Source organism: Panthera leo, chromosome D2 (genome assembly GCF_018350215.1).
Source record: "Panthera leo isolate Ple1 chromosome D2, P.leo_Ple1_pat1.1, whole genome shotgun sequence".
NCBI lineage: Eukaryota > Metazoa > Chordata > Mammalia > Carnivora > Felidae > Panthera > Panthera leo.
In genome coordinates, this window is record NC_056689.1 from 34,867,828 (window position 1) to 34,885,366 (window position 17,539).

Genomic DNA, 17,539 nt, shown 5'->3' on the forward strand with positions numbered 1-17,539 from the left:
GACAGAGCATGAATGGGGGAAGGTCAGAGAGCGAGGGAGACACAGAATCTGAAACAGGCTCTAGGCTCTGAGCTGTCAGCACAGAGCCCGACGCGGGGCTCGAACTCACGGACCGCGAGATCATGACCTGAGCCGAAGTCGGACGCCCAACCGACTGAGCCACCCAGGCACCCCAAACATTCACATTTTCAAAACCAACCTCTTAAAGTATAAAATATCTCAAAAATTCAAAATTCCATTTTTGCTAGGGAGGCATCTATATCTTTTAATAAATGGATGGGGTGCCTGGGTGGCTCAGTCGGTTAAGCAGCCGACTTCGGCTCAGGTCATGATCTCACGGTCCGTGAGTTCGAGCCCCGCGTCGGGCTCTGTGCTGACAGCTTAGAGCCTGGAGCCTGTTTCAGATTCTGTGTCTCCCTCTCTCTGACCCTCCCCCGTTCATGCTCTGTCTCTCTCTGTCTCAAAAATAAATAAACGTTAAAAAAATTTTTTTTAAATAAAAAATAAAAAAATAAATGGAAAGTAGTAAGAAATCAGGCAGGTCACAGGTCATCTGGAGCACTCTAGTTCTCTGAAAACAGTAGGAAGAGTAAGGTTCAGCTTCCTTTTTTACTAATTGCAAAATCATCACAAAATTTCAGCAGGTTCTTTATCACTATTTAAACTGATAACACGGGGGCGCCTGGGTGGCTCAGTCGGTTAAGCGGCCGACTTCGGCTCAGGTCATGATCTCGCGGTCCGTGAGTTCGAGCCCCACGTCGGGCTCTGGGCTGACAGCTCAGAGCCTGGAGCCTGTTTCAGATTCTGTGTCTCCCTCTCTCTGACCCTCCCCCGTTCATGCTCTGTCTCTCTCTGTCTCAAAAATAAATAAACGTTAAAAAAAAAAAAATTTTAAACTGATAACACGCCGATCATCCACTTGGTCACAGGGCTGCTTAACCCTAGAAACCAGTAACAGATGACACAGACCAGTGAATTTCCATCCTTAATCATGAGATACATGGTTAGAGCCATCTGATTTCCTCTGCTCAAGACCTGCCATAAATCCCTGGCCTGGTGTCAGTTCCCAGGCTTGCAAACCCAGTGCTGTCTACTGATAATGAACCTTTCAGCAAGGTTTGCTGAGCTAAACAGGTGTCTGATGAAAGGTGTGTAATCCTTGAAGATTATCTTCTCCTAAAAGCAGCCAGTAACCCCAGACTCACACAATCCAGACAGATGGGAATTGGGAGTAGCTTGCCAGAGTTCACACTTTGTATTTGAGGAGGTTCATATGGTTTGGTTCCAGATGGTAGAAGATGAAGGTGTGCAGGAGTGAAGAGTGGCTGCCTTTGTGGGGGGAAATCCTTATCCATGAAAATTATTCCACTTCTGGTCCAGCCTACAATCTTGAAATATTACTAGTTTAAAAGGAAGGAATGTTTCACATTAAACAAGGGTTAGCCTTGCAGTTAATACGCTGGGAGCTCAATTAATTTGGGAATTTAGGTCTGCAAAAACAAATCTTGACCTTGTCCAGATAGTTCCTTCCTTATCCTAAAAGATCTGTTTACACAAAGGCAACTTTCTACCACTTTAACCATTTCAAACACAAGCAATCATGATTCTCTTACTACAAGTAGGTCAGCCTGAACAGAGGTGAGGTAAATTTGGGTCCTACGTAATCAGTACAGCTTAGACATGCTTACCTTTTGCAGACACAACATTGGTCTTAACTTTCCCTTTAAGCAAACACCTTGATAATCTTTTGAATTAGTGTGTGGTCCATACACCAAAACTGAGACCTCACCTTCCATTGGGTAAGTAGTTCCAGTGAAGCAAAAGAGAAAGCCACCTTTCTGTAGTATCAAGATAGTTGATGTGGGTGAAGAGTTGATGGGCCATTTTCCAATTACAAGTCTCCTGATCACAGAATAAGTGCTGTTCACCTGCACCTCTAGCTCACAGACAATTTAAAGGTAATAATTTCACCAGCAATTAATTATACTGCAGCTACTGGGATTTGTCCTCCAAACACCACTTTGTTTTTAGTCTGAACAGCCAGGTTTCCCCAGAGATAGTTCTGGTTTTCTGATTCAGAGTGTCCTCCGTTAAGGAAAGGTGTGAGAGGGGCACCTGGCTGGCTCAGTCATTTGAGCGTCTGACTTCGGCTCAGGTTATGATCTCACGGCTCATGAGTTCGAGCTGCGTATCGGACTCTGTGCTGACAGCTCAGAGCCTGGGGCCTGCCTTGGATTCTGTGTCTCCCTCTCTCTGCCCCTCCCCTGCTTGTGCTCTGTCTCTCTCTCAAAATAAATAGACATTAAAAAGAAAAGGAAAGGTGTGAGAGCACCATGGGAATCTGTTCACCAGGGGTGTAGTGTACTTGTTTCAGATCTTCAGGATAATACACCAGCTTCCAAGATAAGTGCTTTTTATTTCCCTGCATCTTACATCAATTATTTGGAATCTTTTTGGTAAGTTAAATTTAAGAGCTGTAACATTAAATCACCACATCACTATAATTACTCAACAACTAAATGAACTAAATGTTCTTACCAAAAATTGTTCTGTCAATTGGCTATATAGTAATTCTGATTTGAGGAGCCTAAAAAAAGTAGAAGGAAACAAAAGATGGCTAGAAATTCATTATTTAAATCATTCCGTGTTAAAAGGTCAGAGTAGTGAAGTGCTACCAGCTACAGCCTTTTTTTTTTTTTTTTTTATGTTTATTTATTTATTTTTGAGGGAGAGGGAGAGAGAAAGAGACAGCATGAGCAAGCAAGGGGCAGAGAGACGGGGAGAGAGAGAATCCCATGCAGGCTCCACACTATGATTGCAGAGCCTGATGCAGGGCTCAGACTCACACACTGTGAGATCGTGACCTGAGCCAAAATCAAGAGTCGGATGCTTAAACGACTGAGCAACCCAGACGCCTTCCCAGTTACAACTTTTTTGAGGGAAAGTGCTGCAGGTAAAATTTAAATTCTGTATTACAGCAACCTAGTCCACCTATGGAGTAGACGTGGACATTTTTTCTTCTAAGCTATCCATTTTAACACATTACAAGTGATTTCACTTAACTGGTAAGGAATCAGAAATTTACCTTTGGTCATTCTTATTTTGGAGATGAATTGCATTTACTCTAAACATTTCTCCTTTCGGAGGAGACTTCATGGACTCATAAATGGCTCTCAGCTTAATGCAAGTTCTTTCCATTGCTATAAGCCCCTCGAGGGTCTCATGAGTCAGAGAAGGAAAAACTAATATCAGGCAATGCAGTGATGCCTTTGGACCATGGCATTGTGTGGTCTGAAATGCTGGTGCACATCATCCCTGAAGACCTACTTGATGTTTTCTAGTTGGAGTTTTGGTTTGCAGTTTTTCTTCCCCAGCACCCAGGAAATTACCACTTGCTGGCAGGTGTTGGTAACCTTCCTGCTTTTTTTTTTTTTTTTTTAATTTTTTTTTTTTTTAACGTTTATTTTTGAGACAGAGAGAGACAGAGCATGAACGGGGGAGGGGCAGAGAGAGAGGGAGACACAGAATCAGAAGCAGGCTCCAGGCTCTGAGCCATCAGCCCAGAGCCTGATGCAGGGCTCGAACTCACGGACCGTGAGATCTTGACCTGAGCTGAAGTCGGAGGCTTAACCGACTGAGCCACCCAGGCGCCCCAACCTTCCTGCTTTGTAGCCTTCACTAGTGCCATACAGAGGTGTTTGCTGTGAAAATCCAGTGGGCTTCCCGGGCTCAGTGTACACATGCTCCCTGCCACCACCTCCCCAACCCCCTTCAAGTCCCAGGACTCTCCCGTGGCAGTGTCAGTCACAGACTGCGGATTGTGTCCGAGAGTGTCCCAAGAGACAGCCACTTAGCGAGGTGGGAATTGCAGGTGCTGAAAAGTTTATGCCTAAAGGCTCTCCACAGACCCCAGGTTGCCTGAGAGTTCCAGTGGCCTGACCAATGTAGGCCGAGGCCATGATAAGCTATATTTGTACTGCCTCGGGGTGTGAAAACATGAGCAGCTGTATAAAGTATGTTTTGGGGGGAATTTTGGCCGAGCCCAGGGTAGAGACTGAGGGAAGAGAAGACAGAACAAAGAAATTCATGTGCTTCCTGGGTAAGACTGCTCATAGTAGAACCTAAGGTAGGAAGGGCACATACCGCCTTCTGACCACTTAAGTTGTATAGAAAGCTTTCTGTTGAGCTGAGAGACTGAGGCTTTCTGTCCCTAACTGGGAGGTTCAGATAAGAACCAGTGAGGGACTGGGGATCAAGAGGATAGTTCCACAGCCATGACACTATGGTCCTCTCCTCTCGCAGTAGTACAGAGCCGGGTCCTCCAGCCAACTGAGTAGATTTCTCAGCATGTGCCAAGCACTTAGGAGGCAGGTGATGGATGTGCCAATTATCTGTGCTCTGGGGTTTGGGCACCCTTTGTACTTGAGCGACAGAGAGCTCTTCTCCATATTGACAGGGCATGATCTGGGCTGGATTCAGCACCGTGGTCATCACTGTTAGCATTCCGGACACACTGCTCTTGAAAGCCTCTGGATGCAGCTGAATGACGTGTCGACAGTGGTTTGACTGTAAAATTTTGTGGTGCTTGTTTACATTCAATCAAATACATTACTCTTAAGCATGAGTTAAAGAGACAAATAAGTCAAAAGACTGCAGGAAAGCCTAAAGTTAAATGTATGCTTATTCTTTATCATGGCATTCAGATTAAAACCATCAAAATGCAAAATGCTGTGGTTACACCCCTATAGGGTGTAGGTCAGTTTGGGTTTCTTGTTCTATATTTCTGCATTATTTACAGTGATTTTGAGAGGCAGGAAAATGCATCAGAGGCTTGATTTTGTCCTTCTAAGAAAAAATCCAAAATTGAGAAAATTCTTGAGAATGCAGCCATTTTGGAAATGTAGATAAAGAAGAAAAATGCTGAAGATTTGGGTGGTTTACAGAGCAGCATGATTTTGTAATTGCTGCCACCTACTGTATGTGGTTGATGTTTGTTTAAATTTAGGAAGTTCATGAAGGTGAGGCTATTGAAATTGATAATTAGAGCAAGGTAGACATCATTAGTTTACAGCATTCCTTCTCTACTCCATAAGTGGCTCTTAATTACCAAGACAGCCGCCAGCTTTCATTCATTACCTTCAAGTGGATTTAAAGTTTTAAATCATTTAAAAAATCCCTTTGCCAAGAACCTTCACAGTAATGCTGCAGAACGCATATTCAGAAGCTTACCATGCTCGGGGATTTCCTGAGTATACATAAAACAGTTTGTTTTAAGGAGGTTGTTTTGTTTTAATTTGTGGGAGCAACATTCTGGGGTTGGATTATAAATTAATTTACATGAAAGAGGTGAAAATAGAGCTAGTAGAGCTGATGTGAGTTGCAGCAGTCGACTTAAAAGACATTCTTTTATTAGTCCTAAAACAAAGCTTCAGATCAGCCGGCTAGTTAAATGTAACAAGCAATATAGAATCTGAGTCAACAGAGACCCTTCTCTTTTATTAAGATCCAGCTGTCAAAGGGTCATTAGGTCCTTCCTGTGGAAAACAACTTGCCCATTAATGTTTAGGGTGGTCCCTTGACAGGATTTCTAAGTGCCTGACATTTCGATTTTGAGAAAATCTAAAGCTGGTGGGAAACTTGGATGTTGAAATTTATCAGAAGTAACGTCCTCAACCTTAGCTTTGTTAAATATGCCATGACGTATATTTGAAATGCAGCCTCTAGCAATGTGAATTGACTTACAGTGCTACTGTAAAGGATTCATAAGCATAAACTTCATGGAGATCAAATCACTATAACTGGGAAGAGACTGCATACATAAAGTTTGATGTGATGTTTTTACCTTATTGCTACTTATATTATTTTGAGGGGCCCCTATCCCAATGTCTAAAAACACCACAGTGAAGTCATCTTTGGCTTTTTCTGCCCTAGGCTATTTGCTTTCTAGAAGAGAAGGCCAAGCAGGGTCTCCTGAAAAGCCACTCTCCGATCTGGGCCGTCTCTCCTACCTGGCCTATTGGAAAAGTGTCATCTTAGAATATCTCTACCACCACCAGGAGAGGCACATCAGCATCAAGGCGATCAGCAGAGCTACAGGCATGTGCCCACATGACATCGCCACCACTCTGCAGCACCTCCATATGATTGACAAGAGGGATGGCAGGTGAGTACCGATGCCGGGGCATCACTGGCTGCCTCTCAAGCGTCTTATACCAGAAAGTGTCCCAGGAGTTAGGTGGCCTCATTCCAGTTTAAGATAAGAGGTTCCCCCAAAGGTGTTATCAAAACCTTTCTCCTAAACAGAAAACAGGAAATGATACTGTTTGCTGGTCAGATTTCAATTTGCTATATTTTTTCATTGATGAGCTCTCTGATTTTTCCTAACCTAGTAGCATTTGTCAACGTGTGTAGGTGAAATGAAATTTCAGCTTTTGATTGCACTTTGTTCTGCCTCATCACATTACAGATTTGTCATCATTAGAAGGGAAAAGTTGATACTGGGCCACATGGAAAAGCTGAAAACCTGTTCCCGGACCAATGAACTTGATCCAGAGAGTCTAAGATGGACCCCAATTTTAATTTCTAATGCTGCAGTTTCTGAAGAAGAGCGAGAAGCTGAGAAAGAGGTAATGATTGACTTCGTCTGCCTAAGTTGTGTGACTTCACTCCTGCAGCATTCTTAGGCTGAGAAAGTCATTAACATCATTGTCAAAGGCTTGGTTATGTAGAAAGAGCTTGTGAAATGATATGGCACTAATTTATCCTAACTGAGGTTGCATGGTAAGACATGATAATTTTATTGAATTGAGTATGAAAAATGAAACATTTATCATTGATCACAAAGCAGCATTTTTCACTACTGACAGCATGTAATCAGATCACATTTGGTGCTGAGCTCCAAGGCTGCAATGTCAATCGATTCTTTGTGTTTATGAACTTGCTTAAAGTGCTCCATGCCAGTGAGCATGTAATGTAGTGATAAAGGACTCAAATCAATTCGCTGCATCATTAATACTGCTAAATATCCCATGAAACCCAATCTTCTTTGATTTGTTATCCTAACTGATGCAAAAGAGTCCTGAGATGATGCAGCTGGAATGTTGCTTGGCTGGCTGACTGTTCTGTTCAGAAACAACTTAAGAGATCCTTTGCCTTTGATCCTTAGAGGCTGTGTCTTAACTGCCCTTTCACTGGCCCACCATTTTTACCCTCCCCCCCCCCCCCCCCCTTAGGCCGAGCGGCTAATGGAACAAGCTAGCTGCTGGGAAAAGGAGGAGCAAGAAATCCTGTCCTCTAGAGCGAACAGTAGGCAATCACCTGCAAAAGTACAATCGAAAAATAAATATTTGCATTCCCCGGAGAGCCGGCCAGTGGCAGGGGAGCGAGGGCAGCTTATGGAGCTGTCTAAAGAGAGCAGTGAAGAGGAAGAGGAGGAGGAGGAGGAGGAGGAGGAAGAGGAAGAGGAAGAGGAGGAGGAAGAGGAAGAGGAGGAGGAAGAAGAGGAAGAGGAGGAGGAAGAAGAGGAAGAGGAGGAAGAGGAGGAGGAAGAAGAAAATATTCAGAGTTCTCCTCCAAGATTGACTAAACCACAATCAGTTGCTATAAAGAGAAAGGTATGTGTGTTTAGATTTTCAGTGAGTCAGTTTCAATCAAATCTTATTTGTCATTGCAAACATTCTATTAGTATTTGTTTCACTCTCTATTCTTTAGAAGTAGTCTGTTTGTATTCAGTCCTGCTGATCATATATCATCATCCTTTATCTTACAGTCATGATTGTGTTTACTTTTTGAGGTTAGTGCTGTTTTGTTAAAGTGGGGACAGGCGGGCTTCCTAGTCTAGTAGTTACTGCCACCTGCTGGTTTGTGGGACTAGAGAAGTCAGGCTATGCGAACAGAAAAGGACCCTGGAGAGCACTTCAACCACCCTTCAGTGTGTTTTGATGAAAACACCAAAGCCTAGGAAGGCTAGGAGACTTGTCCAAGGTCATACAGCTCCACAGAGATGGAGCTAGGACCAGTTGAGTGCTCAAACTCCAACCCCCGCACTCCTGATAATATTATTTATCGTAATATTCTATATTATATAGATTGTATTATTTTATATTATATAGATGTAAATAAATTTATTCTATATTATGTAGATAAATAACATTATATTATAATATTCTAACAATTCTATGCGAAGAACAAGAAAAATATTATCAGAAAAATATTAATATTTTTCTTGTTCTTCGCATAGAATTGTTAGAAGGTACTTCAGGCTCTCCATACTGATGCTGATGTTTTGCATTGGTGGCCAAGTACACAATTTCTCATAGCCTGGTGGTCACTGTAGATATACCTTGTGCACAAGGTAAAAAATTGATCTTGTCTTTAGGTGATTGTTTAACCCAGATCTGATATTTTTGTCTTCAGTATCTATCTGTGACATAGTAAGGAACCAGATATTATTAGTTAGCTAAGACTTACAGAAATAACACAAGTGGCAGCTCTGCCCCAAGGCCATCCTATGTACTGTGCGTCAAAGAACCTGCTGTTGTAAATCCCAGCTTGGTGCGCTTTCTTCTAAGCCTGATAGCCTTTTAATGGAAGGGCAGCTGTGGGGAAGGGGTAGAAAAGAGCTCTCCATAAAGTAAACTTTAGACTTGTGAGTAATCTTGGATTTCTTACCAGACAAATGTATTCAGGTATTATGTATACTACAAAAGAAATCTGTTTTAAAAACAACAAAACCAGGATTATCCAAGGTACGATATGGACTCCCATCATATAAATTGATTCAATTTAAAGAAAACTAGTTCTTTGGGGTGCCTGGGTGGCTCAGTCAGTTAAGCGTCTGACTTTTCGGCTTGGGTCATGATCTTGCAGTTCATGTGTTCAAGCCCCGCATCAGGCTCTGTGCTGACAGCTCAGAGCCTGGAGCCAGCTTCAGATTCTGTGTCTCCCTGTCTCTCTCTGTCCCTCCCCTGCTCACGCTCTGTGTCTGTCTCAAAAATAAACAAACATTAAAAAACTAAATAAAACTAGTTCTTTACATTGGTTGTACTCACGTTTGGGAAAATTAGTGAGTTAGGGAGGGCAGGCCAACTGGGAGTGTTAATAACCATAAATGTTAATTACAGAATATGATTATCAGGTTTATACGTGAACATTCAGAGAGTTAATGTGAGCAACAGTAATTCTTGGATACAGTTTACTTAGACTTTGAGTTTTTGTCGTTGTTGTTGTTGTTCTTGAGAGAGACAGAATATGTGAGCAAGGGAGGGGCATAGAGAGAAGGAAAGAATCTCAAGTAGGCTCCATGCCCAGTGCATGGGGCTCAATCTCATGAACCGTGCGTGAGATCATGACCTGAGCCGAAATCAAGAGTCGGGACACTTAACTGACTGAGCCACCCAGGCACCGTAAGAGTTTGAGTTTTAACCAAGCATATTGAACCTTCTTTGCAATATATTTTAAATAATTTTTCAGGCCCACTATTGACACATTCCATTTAAGCAGCAAATCTGTTATTCCTATATTTTAATTTTGTTTCATTAAATGCTTTTTTGCATGGGCAAAAGTATTTTATAATTGCTACCAACCTGTAGTACAATCAGAAAAAAATTTTTCGTATCTTCTATAAATAGGACAGATTTCACATGTCTTTTAATTTTTTAGATGCCTTGTATAATAAAATACTTTATAAAGTTGTCAGTTGCTGACATCCCTGTAGTCACCAATACATGACTCTCTTAACATTTTAAACATTAAATAATCCTTTCTTCTAGTACCCTATCTTCTTCCCTTTTCATTGTTCCTGAAGTCTTATGAAATAGGGAACAATTAGGTTAACCTTGTATGCCATCAAACTTCCTGTAGCATTTTGCATAGAGAAGGTGCTCCTTGAACAGTTATCAAGTATTAAATGAGTGACCCAGTGGCTAGTTGGTTATTGCAACATTTATGGAAACATCTGTGTCCATGAGGACTTAATAGCTATAATGTAGAATATTGAAGTCTGCAAGTACCATAGGAAAATATATTCTAGAAAAGCAAACCTTAGCTTTTTAAAGTCTACAGTTCAGCTGTAGTGATGTTCCCTCTCAAAGCATCTTCTTGAGTAAACAACTGTTTTACTTGGAAAACACTTGCCTGCGTAGTTGGAGCCCAAGAGGGATGTTAAACATCAAATGGAAGGTTAAGTACAAAGGCATTACAGAAGTCTTTACGTGTAAGATTCTGAGACATGCCTTCAGTACATGTTTGCTGCATATCAACTCAACCATTTAATTTCTCATGAGCTCTTATGTATTGTTTGGAATTAATTTCAGCGGCCTTTTGTACTAAAGAAGAAAAGGGGTCGTAAACGCAGGAGGATCAACAGCAGTGTAACAACTGAGACCATTTCCGAGACGACAGAAGTACTGAATGAGCCCTTTGACAACTCAGATGAAGAGAGGCCAATGCCGCACCTGGAGCCTACCTGTGAGATTGAAGTGGAGGAAGATGGAGGGAAGCCAGTCCTGAGAAAAGCATTCCAACATCAGCCTGGGAAGAAAAGAAAAACAGAGGAAGAGGAAGAAAAAGACAATCATTGTTTTAAGAATGCTGACCCCTGTAGAAGTAAGTGGAAGAATTATAAAAATCTTATCCTTGTGAATATCTTGTGTGTTACTGCCAAAAGGCAGGCACCTGAAGTTACACCCAAAGGCATCTCTGAGGTTGTGTCGACCCACCAGGAATAAGTGCTCATCTGTCTATTCTCATTCATAAAAGGTTCTATCCCTTCTTCCTGGAATTGAATTTTATTTTAAACAACTTCTAAGGCCAGAACATTCCTCTAGGTGGGTTCATCTTAGAAATTGGCTTGTCCTCAAAAACTTTGAAGTCTCTCAGTAAGAAATACACTGCGTCTCCTTGATTCTACTAAGTACTTTTTTTCACATTAAATATTTCCAGAATCAGGGTTTATATTACTGTGAGCACTGAATACAATAATTTCTTTTTTCCTATAAAAAATCGATGGCACATCTTATAATTAGTGGTGTCTTAGGATATATTATTATCAAGAATCATTTCAACTCACCCACACCATCAGTATTAGCTTTGATAATATAGGATAATGTAGAAATCAGGAAATTGTCCTTCCTTTTAAATTACTAATTCAAAATTTGCTGTTGGCAGAGATACCCCACCCCATCCTCTAAAAACAAATACTAACACCAGTGAATCAACTTTGATATCCAGTTTAAAAGCAACCATTCCTTGCCTTTTGGGCTGGGAACTTAAGCTCCCAGCTGAATCATGAGGATTTGTGGGGCAATCTATCCACTCTACAGCTGAAATGACTGTATTTAAAAACTTATTCCAACATCTCTTCCATCTAGGAAGAGGCCATCTCATTTCTTTGGGAACTGCAGGTATCTCTCTTGCTTTTGAAAAGTCACAACTTTAAGGGCATGAGCAAGCATCTTCCTGACTTTTATAATTGATAGGTATACTATTACTACATACAGTAGTGTCCTGAGGGAATAACATCTTGCCCGGGGTATAAAGAATCTCAAGCCTTCCCCCCCGCCACCCATTTCTTTAAACAAACAAACAACAACAACAACAAACTATAGCAAGGCACCATTTTTTGTGTGGACATTGAGCCTTATTTCCAGTTCTTAACTCCCTTCTCAGGAGCCTGTAAATGAATCATCACTACCTTTTATTCTCCACTTTGTGCCATTTGTCTTTAAAATCCTAAGTGGCCATATTACTTCTGATTCCTTTCAAGATCTTCTTTCTTAAAAAATTAATCATCAGAAAACTCATCTTCTGATTTAGAGAGGTGTTCCTACAAAAGCTGTAGGTCCAGTAACATGTGGACTCCAGGGGCAGTGGCATGGTTATTACTGTGAATAGAAATGAAATCATTTGAGCATCTTGCGGTGACTGTTAATTGGGTGTTGTACTTTGAACTTCTGAAGGAATCCCTCTACATCACTTACGTGTTCTCAGCTAGCCAATTTGAATGTAGTACTTACAGGTAAGTTTATGGGTAATCCTTTTATTACCTAAATGAGCTAAGGCTTACCCTGCTCTGCACTGACTGGATTAGAAATCCCTCCATTCTGACAAAAAAAGATCTCTGTTCCATATTGAATGTAAAATCTTCTGTTTGTTCTCCACAGTAATGTTTGTAATAAGGCTGTTTTTCTTTGTAAAGCTTTTCCTTTACATTGACTCCTCCAGGAGATGAGTTTGAGCTTTAACTTTCTAAAGGTCTCATGAAGACTTAGGTATTTTATATTTGCATTTATTCATCTATTTATTTGTTTGCTTGCTTATATTTCTACAAATATACTTACAAATTGGTTTATATTCATATGTGTGTAAAGGTACAGTAAAAATAATATTAGCTGAGTTAAAATGAACATGACAAAAAAAAAAAAAATGAACATGACAGTTTTGGTTTGTTTCTTATTTACTTTAATATTCAAACCTTACATTTGAGCAACAAATTGATCAAAATACAATGTGGACAGAATTAGTGATAAAAAGAATGCCAGTTGTTTAAATATCCAATTGTTTCATGGTAACTACATCATAGTTTGTATCATGCAAAAATGATGATCCTCTAGTATAGATAACAGATGCATTTGTATTTTGGAGTTATGTCTTCATTTGTTTCGGAGGTACACAGTTTATTATGTCAGAGAGAACATTCAAATCAAAGTAAATAATGTCATCCGAGATCATTTAAATCTAGTAAATGTCCACAAACAGAAATTTACTTTCTCAGGACAGATATGTGAGTTAGGCTTCTATTCATTTTACATTGTGGAATGAATTCCAGGCTTTTACATCAGAGAATGTCTTATTTGTTAAACTCAAATAAGAGTATTATAGTTGTCTGTATCCGTGTGCTTTCTATAAAAAGCACAACTTTCTGTCGGAGGTCGGGAGGGAAGGGGAGAGAGGGAATATACAAGACATATTACTTTCCCAGACCTGGACTGTTTACTCGGTTTATAGCACAATATGATTCTGTATTCGTTTTGATTATGTCTTTATTATCAACTCTTGAAATCAAAAGCAGTGTTTACTGATTAATTGAAAAGAATGAATTCAAGTTGTTCAAGGTTATGCTTTCTAAGACTTTGTTTTTCTTCCTCTCGTTTCTCTCTGTCTCCTCGCTAAGACAATATGGATGATGATACAGATAACTTGAAAGAAGGCAGTAGAGACAATCTTGAACCTCTAAAGTGCAAACAAGTGTGGCCAAAAGGAACAAAACGTAGTCTATCTAAGTGGAGGCCAAACAAAGAGAGGAAGACCGGATTTAAACTGAACTTGTACACCCCGCCAGAAACACCCATGGAACCTGATGACCAGATAACAGTAGAAGAACAGAAGGAGACTCCAGAAGGCAAAACCAGCCCCACTCCCACCAGGATTGAGGAGGAAGTCAAGGAAGCCGTGGAACCCCTGCTGCCTCGGGATGAAAACACAAGGGATGAAACATGTGCACCGATAAGTCCAAATAAATCACCAGGTGAAAAACCAGAAGATGATCTAATCAAACCCGAGGAGGAAGAAGAGGAGGAGGAAGAAGAGGAAGAGGAGGAGGAAGAAGAAAATGTAGAAAAAGACCCAGGTGGTGCTAAAAATCAGGAAAAAGAGGAACCAGAAGTCTTCACGGACAAAGAAGACCCTGTTCCTCTGGATGATCATGAAGAGGAGGAGGAAGAGGATGAAGAGCCATCTCACAATGAGGGTCATGATGCAGATGATGAAGATGACAGTCACATGGAGTGTGGAGAAGCAGAGAAGGAAGAACGCCCAAGAGAATCCTTTAAAGAAGTACTAGAAAACCAGGAGGCTTTTTTAGACCTTAGTGTCCAGCCTAGTCATTCGAACTCAGAGGTCCTAATGGAGTGTGGCGTTGACCTTGCAGCTGCGTGTAACAGTGAACCTAAGGAGCTTTCTGGAGACACTGAAGCTGCACCTGAATCTGATGAGGAACCCCCAGAAGAACAGGCACAGAAGCAGGACCAAAAGAGTGGCGAAGAAGTGGATTCTGAGTTCAAAGAGAGAAACACGACGGCCATGGAAATTGACTCTGAGACCGTTCAGGCAGTTCAATCTTTGACCCAGGAGAATAGTGAACAGGACGACACTTTTCAGGATTGTGCTGAGACTCAAGAGGCCTGCAGAAGCCTACAAAACTACACCCATGCAGACCAAAGCCCACAGATAGCCGCCACTCTAGATGATTGCCAGCAGTCAGACCACAGTAGCCCAGTTTCATCCGTCCATTCCCATCCTGGCCAGTCAGTACGTTCTGTCAACAGCCCAAGTGTCCCTGCCCTGGAAAACAGCTATGCCCAAATCAGCCCGGATCAAAGTGCCATCTCCGTGCCGTCTTTGCAAAACATGGAAACCAGTCCGATGATGGATGTCCCGTCAGTTTCAGATCATTCCCAGCAAGTCGTGGACAGTGGATTTAGTGACCTGGGCAGTATCGAGAGCACAACCGAGAACTACGAGAACCCTAGTAGCTATGATTCTACTATGGGCGGCAGCATTTGCGGAAATGGCTCTTCACAGAACAGCTGCTCCTATAGCAACCTCACCTCTAGCAATCTGACACAGAGCAGCTGTGCTGTCACCCAGCAGATGTCCAACATCAGCGGGAGCTGCAGCATGCTGCAGCAAACCAGCATCAGTTCTCCCCCAACCTGCAGCGTCAAGTCTCCTCAAGGCTGTGTGGTGGAGAGGCCTCCGAGCAGCAGCCAGCAGCTGGCTCAGTGTAGCATGGCCGCTAACTTCACCCCACCGATGCAGCTGGCCGACATCCCTGAGACTGGCAACGCCAACATTGGCTTATATGAACGAATGGGTCAGAGTGATTTTGGGGCTGGGCATTACCCACAGCCATCAGCCACCTTCAGCCTTGCCAAACTACAGCAGTTAACTAATACACTTATTGATCATTCATTGCCTTACAGCCATTCCGCTGCTGTAACTTCCTATGCAAACAGTGCCTCTTTGTCCACACCATTAAGTAACACAGGGCTTGTCCAGCTTTCTCAGTCTCCGCACTCTGTCCCTGGGGGACCCCAAGCACAAGCTACAATGACCCCACCCCCCAACCTGACTCCTCCTCCGATGAATCTGCCACCGCCTCTTTTGCAACGGAACATGGCTGCATCAAACATTGGCATCTCTCACAGCCAAAGACTGCAAACCCAGATTGCCAGCAAGGGCCACGTCTCCATGAGAACCAAATCGGCATCTCTGTCACCAGCCGCTGCCACCCATCAGTCTCAGATCTATGGGCGCTCCCAGACTGTAGCCATGCAGGGTCCTGCACGGACTTTAACGATGCAGAGAGGCATGAACATGAGTGTGAACCTGATGCCAGCCCCAGCCTACAATGTCAACTCTGTGAACATGAACATGAATACTCTCAATGCCATGAATGGGTACAGCATGTCCCAGCCGATGATGAACAGCGGCTACCACAGCAATCATGGCTACATGAATCAAACACCCCAATACCCTATGCAGATGCAGATGGGCATGATGGGAACCCAGCCATATGCCCAGCAGCCAATGCAGACCCCGCCCCATGGTAACATGATGTACACGGCCCCCGGACATCACGGCTACATGAACACGGGCATGTCCAAACAGTCTCTCAATGGGTCCTACATGAGAAGGTAGGCAACATGGGCAGTCACAAGATCCCCCTGGGCATCACTATTGGATTGAATCTGCACAAATACCTTCGAAGAGTACGATTTCAAAACCAGCAATTGGTGTGAATGCAAAAACATTTGTTGGCACCATTTATTTAAAAAAAAAAAAAAAAAGCTGTATGCAGCAGAAAGCCTTATACAAGTTGTTTTTCTTTTTTTCCTTTTTCTTTTTTTGGTATCTTTGTTTCTGTTACTTTTATATGAAATTCTCTGCAAAGGAAGGCCTCTCTGGACTACAATTTGAAGGCAGCCACTTGTTGTGCCTGCTTCCATGAAATGATGTGGATATCAAGCCCCGCCCCACCAAATTACCTGTTTTAATACTGAACCTAGAACTTTTTTTTTTTCTTCCCTGTCCACTCCATGTAAATGCCTTTAGCATTTCAGTTATTGTATATTTTGTTTAAGGTGACACTTCAGCATGCCGCTAATGTCTTTGTTAGTGACAGTGCATTTTGTAGTACTGTACAAGTGTTGTGCTAACAGTAAGCCATTTCTTAAGTTTTTTGCCTTGATTAGGGTGCCCTAATTTGAGGGTTTAAAAAAAATTATATTTTTGTTAATTATAAAACTGTAAAGAGCTATAAAAGCTATTCCCATTTGGTTAGTCAAAAGGGGTTTTATTGCTAAATGTTTGGTGTAAAGTTGAGACCCTTTTCCATTTTGGTGACAGATTTCTTTGGGGAAAAAAGGCAGCTTTCTGTTTTATAAATGCAGACTTCTGTTTATTGAATGAAGCATATCTCAGTGTTTATCTGTCAGGTTTTGAAACATTTCATATATGTCCAAATACTTGGCAGGATTTAAAAAAAAATAGTGAATTTGGTGTAAAGTTGCTATTTTATGGAAATGCCTCTAACTTTACATTTTCATTCCATCTGTAGATTTTTCTATCTTTATAAAATATTGGAGTTATTTTTTAAGGAAAAATAGAGAAGTAGCTTGTGAATAGCTCAAACTAAGCTTACAAATCGCATGTAAAAAAGCAAAAAAAAGTTATTTGTGTCTGTTTATATTGCTTCCTTTTTTGTAGCCTTTGTACCTGTACAGGGTGACTGTAAGGGCCAAGCAGGAGAGGCGTAATCCTTGTATAAAATAGGAGCCAGCGACACTCTTGTATTTATCTGTTCTCTTTTTAGTCAGTCACTTCAAAAAAAAGAAGAAAAAAAACAAACAAAAAAAAGCTGTACATTTTAACATAAAATAAATTATGATGAGCCATTTTTAGCCTCTTGTGTCCTGTCATATTATGATTGATAGAGAATGACCAATGGAACTGTATCATGTGTCACATCTCAGAACACATACACATTTTGGGAAAATAAATTATTTAGTGTAAATTGGAGTTATGAGATTTTCTGATTTGTTTTGACTTTGGGGGAGGGGGTTGGCAATAAATAAGAGTAATATCTAATAAAACCATCACATATACCAAATACCTATTTAATAAATTAATTTATAATGGATTTTAATGCTTTTCATGAAAGTTTATTTTATGCTGGTGCATACCTTCTGTATGCCAATCATTGTCTTTAAAATAAAGTGAATTTGTTTTTTTCTTTTTGACTTTGATCTTCATTTGCAAAGGGATCCTATACAAATATTCAGTTGCCTCATCTGTACAGTCTGTGTAAACACCCCTCAGGGCCTTAGCACAGTGGTAGCAAACTTCATTTTTATAAAAGTTAATACCAAAACACCCCATTTGGGATTGTACGTTTGAAAAATCATCTCAAAAAAAAAAAAAGGTGTGAAAGTTTTGCTCTTGTGAATGAATGATTGGATGTTTTCTTTAGAGTCTAAAG

At 41.3% G+C, this 17,539-nt stretch overlaps 1 protein-coding gene across 8 annotated transcripts in view; it reads left to right on the forward strand.

Moving 5' to 3' along the window:
* Nucleotides 1–17,292, forward strand: part of KAT6B (lysine acetyltransferase 6B) — a 201,213-nt gene extending 183,921 nt beyond the window's left edge. For all 8 annotated transcript variants that reach the window (XM_042909120.1, XM_042909119.1, XM_042909118.1 and 5 more), the window contains 5 exons: nucleotides 5,932–6,163; nucleotides 6,467–6,626; nucleotides 7,233–7,613; nucleotides 10,314–10,605; nucleotides 13,172–17,292. In XM_042909120.1, the coding sequence (XP_042765054.1) occupies nucleotides 5,932–6,163; nucleotides 6,467–6,626; nucleotides 7,233–7,613; nucleotides 10,314–10,605; nucleotides 13,172–15,699 (3,593 nt within the window). In that variant the 3' untranslated portion in view covers nucleotides 15,700–17,292. The remainder of the gene's footprint in view (nucleotides 1–5,931; nucleotides 6,164–6,466; nucleotides 6,627–7,232; nucleotides 7,614–10,313; nucleotides 10,606–13,171) is intronic.
* The last annotated feature ends 247 nt before the right edge of the window (nucleotides 17,293–17,539 follow it).